The 5560-nt window shown below is 43.2% G+C and overlaps 1 protein-coding gene across 1 annotated transcript in view; it reads left to right on the forward strand.

Annotated features, from left to right (window-relative positions):
• Window positions 1-4358: 4358 nt before the first annotated feature.
• LOC121692773 (receptor-type tyrosine-protein phosphatase N2-like) overlaps window positions 4359-5560 on the forward strand; it is a 47561-nt gene continuing 46359 nt past the window's right edge. The window contains exon 1 of the mRNA XM_042071649.1: window positions 4359-4666. Coding sequence (XP_041927583.1) covers window positions 4600-4666 — 67 coding nt within the window. The 5' untranslated portion in view covers window positions 4359-4599. The remainder of the gene's footprint in view (window positions 4667-5560) is intronic.

The raw sequence follows: 5560 nt of genomic DNA on the forward strand, positions 1-5560 counted from the left end.
TTCAGCAATAAGGTTTCAATTAAGGTTCATTTATCGTGATTTCGCACCCGTAATACATTGCTGTGACGACACGATCCATCAAAAAACCATGTAAAAAACCCATAGATGCTCGGCTTCACTGGACTTTCAATGGCACTACAGAGTGGGCTGATCTCAGTGCAGAAAAGCTACACATTTATTGGACAAGCGCCACAAAATCGTCATTTCCAGGGAAGCCCGGCGTCTCTGGGAGTGAATGGGACACTGGGATGGCCCGGACGCCGAGCTTCTGTATGATGATTGGAGGAACCGTCATAGAGGCTGGACTCTTTTTGATTGACAGCATATGTGACAGGAAGTGGTTCAAGTTCAAGGGATGCGTAGTGTTGGCAGGTAAAGTCGAGAGGCAAGGCAAGTTGCAGCTCAAATTCTCATAATTTGGGAGCAATACAGTCGGTTTCTATTTGTCTTTGTAAATAGCGTACTGTAAATGCCACTGATATGTTACCATTGCTAGCAGTATTGCTTATTTAAGCTATATATGTTACCATTGCCAGCAGTACTGCTTATTTAAGCTATATATGTTACCATTGCTAGCAAATTGACCTTTACTTTTGTGGCGTTGTATTGGATCTATGATAAAGTTATTATCATAGAGGCTCAAATAGCATTGGGTTTTGTCGGTTCTTGTGTGTACTGGTGGCGATCTGGGTGCATACGTTTAATAGCACTACATCAGGTAATTGCTTGTAGGCTGCGTACGCTGCATGCCTACGGTATTGGGTTTTTGGCAACGTCCCCTCTTCACATTTCAGCTCGATGGTGTTTTATGCCCCCAATGTCGTCTTCCAGGCAGCACTGCCACCGTCGACTTAAAGGCACCATATCCTAAACCTAACCCTAACCTTAACCCATACCATAGCGCCTTCCAGGCAGCGCTGCCTTGAAGACAACGTTGGGGGCATAAAACACCAATAAACTTCCACTGGCCCCCTTCCACTGGCTCCCTTTTGCAATTAGCCTAGCACGTTCCAAATACATTAACATTATGCCGGTCTCATCTAACTAGCGGTCAAGTAGGTTTAGTCAGAGTTTTTTTTCTTCCAGATTTTTTTTTATTTTTATTTTTTTCTTCAGTAATTGTGTGTCAACGATTCCCAGGACACTGAAAGACAGGGGGCATGACACTTGTTGGGCATGTAGCCCCACAAGGATGATACGGAACCATTGTTTTTCGTTTTGATCCATCACACCTCCGCCGGACTGGACCCCCCAAAAGGAGTGTAGGGCGGACACAGTTTTCTGTGAATATCTCGAGAACCGTTAGCCTGGTAAACCAGACCCTGGAATCTTTCAGATTAACGGTGGGTTTCCACACAGTGAAACACCTCGCGATTTTCGGCCAGCGAAATTTCGCCTCGGGGGCGTGACGGCGAAACCGCTAACCTTTTGACTACAGTGTCTAGCCAGTGGTGGCAAGCGAGCTAATTAGGCTAATCAGCTAGTTCACATGTTAAGTACTTAATTAAGATATCCAGGGGTCTTTATGCCTCGACTAAGTTGATGTTGCTTATAAACAACAATTCATGTTCATAGAAACAACAAGGTCAATAAGACATAATATATTTCATACCTGTGTTGCAGCATGTAGCCTAACTGTCTAGCTAGGTTTACAATGCAATCCAATGTCCTAAAATACTAGCTTTTCGCCTGTCAGCTAGCTAAAAAGATCGAGTGCTTAAACTAACATATATAGTGGTCTATTTAGTGGTGTATGTGCTCTGACTAAGTTCGTGTGGCATATAAACCGCAATTCGTGTTGATACAAGTGCCAATGTTCGTGTAGATAATGTAACAAATTTTCGTGTTACAGCTCAGGTAGTCTCCGCCATCTTGGTCAGACTTTTTTGTAACTCCCGCCTCCAAACACAAAGATGCGGACCTGATTGGTTCTGGAATGGTCCTCATTTAAATAAAGTTAAACTTTGGCCAACTTTGTTTCGCCTGCCTCGGCGATTCGCTTTCATTTCGCCCAACCAGGGCGAATTTCGTCTCTATTCAACCTTAATGAAAGCGACGCGAAATTTCGGTGTGTGGAAACACACTGTAAGGGTCTGGCCACGAGTAATGAAAATGGCCCAATTCGAGGGGCGGCACCAAGCATGCATTTGAAACTCTCACTGCACGCAGTTGGATAACGCTACGACCAATCACAACAATTCATCAGTGTCAGTCAGCAGTGTAGCTCGCCTTTGTCCCGCCTACACCGATTTGATTGGTCCCTCTCGCTCGAGAGATAGAAGAAATTTGGATCATTGCTCGTGGCCAGAGTATCTTGCGGGCACAATTCAAATTGTGGTCTCGCGAGAACTCTGGATTTCCAGGGTAGAGAACCGTAAGGCCTAGGATGACTCAGTCCCTCCAGGAATTCGCGATGTTGCGATCGCAACAATTAACGCAAATTCAGCAAATCCTCGTGAATTCTGGGCGACCTCGCAATTTTGTCCAAACACTGCAACTTTTTCGCAAATTTGACCAATTATCATGGTTTCTCCGTGAAATTTTACCTACCACAACAGCCCCTCGCGCAGAATATTGACTCAGATGCCACACTCACTTCTGCAGACACCAGAGACTGCCCTATACTTGTTAACTCCTCTGCAGTTTTGATGACAATAAATAGAAGGCTAACGTTAACGATCTGCTTGACTTGCATCTGTCATCTCAACCTAGTGTTGCTAACCTGCCTAAGCTATTATTAAGGCCTACTTGGTTTACTGACATTTGAGTAGGCTACAATATGCAACCCATTGGCAAACGTTTACACCTGGAGATGTCCTTTTAGCTCGTGTCATGTTTGCTAGCTTGTGGGCTCAGTTTGTGTAGTGCAGTGCTACCAAAATCATAGAAATTAATAACATTGTAAGACATTTACCTCTTATATGATCCAAGAATGATTTCATACGAGTTATTTTTTACATTTATTTGAACTAATGACATAGAAAACATCCTGAATTCTATCCACATATCGTAATGCACTATGCAAAAAGTTATTTCCAGTTGTAGCCAAACACAGTGAGATGCAAGCGTTCCAATCCACTTAGATATGTTATTACGCTACTCTCACGTCCTTAAAGTGGCAGGCAGTCAATTAGACTTACACACCACCAATGTAATAACATTAAAGAAAAGTGTAGTCTAATAGTTTAAATCAATATGAAATTACTAGATACTTAATTGGTATCAGTAATTATGCAAGTCACAGAATATGAATTATTAAAAAGATATGAACTTAATATGAATTACAACATATATGAATGTATTGAAACATATGACATTATGCCATCTCTTTAGGGCCGTCTTTTTTGGACAGATCTACGAAAGGTTATAGGCCTACTGCTTTGTGAATTACCCCAGTCAAAGTATTTACACAAATAAAGTAGCCTACTTTGATCTTCTGTAACCCTTACTATTTACCTTTACTTATCCTTTTTAATAAGCATCAAGATGATCAGTGTAATTTTGGTCTTACTAACCTTAATTACCCTCAATTAAAAAATAATTTTTAAAAAATCGCAACTATTTGTGCAATTTTCTCTTCCTCTCGCAATTTCTTCACAACAAACAGCTAAAAGCAACTTCCATCGCAATTTTTTAGAAAAGTTGTCGCGAAATCAGGCAATCTCAAAAAATCCTTGCGAAATCCTGGAGGGACTGATGACTACATTTTAAGTATGTTGGTCTCAAGGGGCCGTGTCAACCCATCCCATAACCACTCATTTGATGTATAGCGCCACCTAGTTAAAAATGAAAAAGCAAAAATGAGATGTGATCACAGGTATCTCTGACTGACAGGGTCAAAACTGGAGGATCATTACGATACTCACAGCGCTTCCCTTTTTCCAGATGTCGTTGTAGCAAAATGGATTAAATTATTACACACAATTCTACACACAATTCTACTAGCAAGAGGATGTGGAAAAGTGCAGTGCTGTGAAGACTGTCCTATGCACTGTACACCGTGATGACAGAAGTGACAACGAGCCCTCAACTCCATTAGCAAACTAACTCTTCCCCCAGTTTCCCACCTCTTGTTCCCACATGAGGTGGCGTGAATGATGATGTTTTCACTGGGAAAAATGCTTTTCCCATGCGCATGAACGCACCTCTTATTCCCACATGAATCCCAGACAGACTCTGGCAGATTCCCATGCGCATGAACGCACCATGTGGGGATACGAGGTGGGAAACTGTGATTTTGCAAGATTTTGCACGTTGTAGGTCATTTGTAGTCCATGTAGACTTTCATGTCCAACACGAACACAAAACAACGCAATCACGGGGGCGGTCCCTGATATTCCCTGGTGGCACGAACGGACCATAATGCTGCCCGTCTGACGTCAGCAGGGGAGGCGCGCGAGGCAGGGTGCTGTTCTGGTGCTGAACCGAGGTACTGCGGGAAGAGCTGACGGGAGATTCACGAGCACACGTAGCTCTTTTGCCGCCTCGGTCCTCCTCCTCCTCCATCGGCTCTCCTCCACTAAGAAGAAATCACATCAGCTACTGAAGCAGCGTTTGTGGATCATTAGCGCGTGTGTGTGTCATGGAACATCGTAAATAATGGAATATGTATACACTCTGCTCGCGCTCATGGCGTACATCGGTGTGAACGCGGATAGGAAAATTGGTAAGTGCAATTCTATGCTCCGTGTGTGTTTTTTCCACTGCGTGTGTGTGTGTGTGTGGCTGTATTTGTCAAAGTACACGAATCCCTCAGAGTACGCGAGAGATTGAGTCAATATTAGCTGATCACGTATCGCGGCGCACCAGTGAGCGCCTGGTCCGTTTTCGTTTGAACAAAAAAGGTTGTTTTCATCAGCTGTGTCGCACGCGAGGGGCCCTAAATAGCCTTTAACGCACGAGCCATCAGCTTGATCTGCATCACCGCGAGTTCTCAACCACTCTTCCTAGACTCACACAACACGCATCGCCATACCACTCCATACACACACACCAGGCTACCATATAGCGGGGTTACATAAGCACGGGTCTTGGAGAGCGCGAGGAGACGAGAGAAAATCATTTTGCGTGTGTGTACTGTAAGTGCCTGTGTAAAAACATTAATGTGAGTGTGTGTGTGTGTGTGTGTACTGTAAGTGCCTGTGTAAAAACATTAATGTGAGTGTGTGTGTGTGTGTGAGAGAGAGAGGTGCGCATAGCTAGTTGTACCTGATTGGAGGATTGTTCTGATTTCATTCAGGAGGAGTTAGGCTCTTAGCAGAGTCCAGTACAGTGCCCTCCTCAGCCAGGTGTGAGTGTGTGTGTGAGAGAGAGAGAGAGAGAGAGAGTGTGTGTGAGAGAAAAATATATCATGCTAACCAAATTGAAAACTCCATCAACAACAACCAGTTGTTAATAATTTGAACACAACCAAATCACAAGTATCAGCCCTACCTATTCAAAATAAAACAATATGGATTTAGCACTAAAATCTGTACAGTGAAATACCATCAGGACAGTTAAACCCAAATCAGAACGATATGAAAGAAAAACTTTAAAATGTACAATCTCTTATTAAAAA

The sequence above is a fragment of the Alosa sapidissima genome, chromosome 19, assembly GCF_018492685.1.
Source record: "Alosa sapidissima isolate fAloSap1 chromosome 19, fAloSap1.pri, whole genome shotgun sequence".
Lineage (NCBI taxonomy): Eukaryota > Metazoa > Chordata > Actinopteri > Clupeiformes > Clupeidae > Alosa > Alosa sapidissima.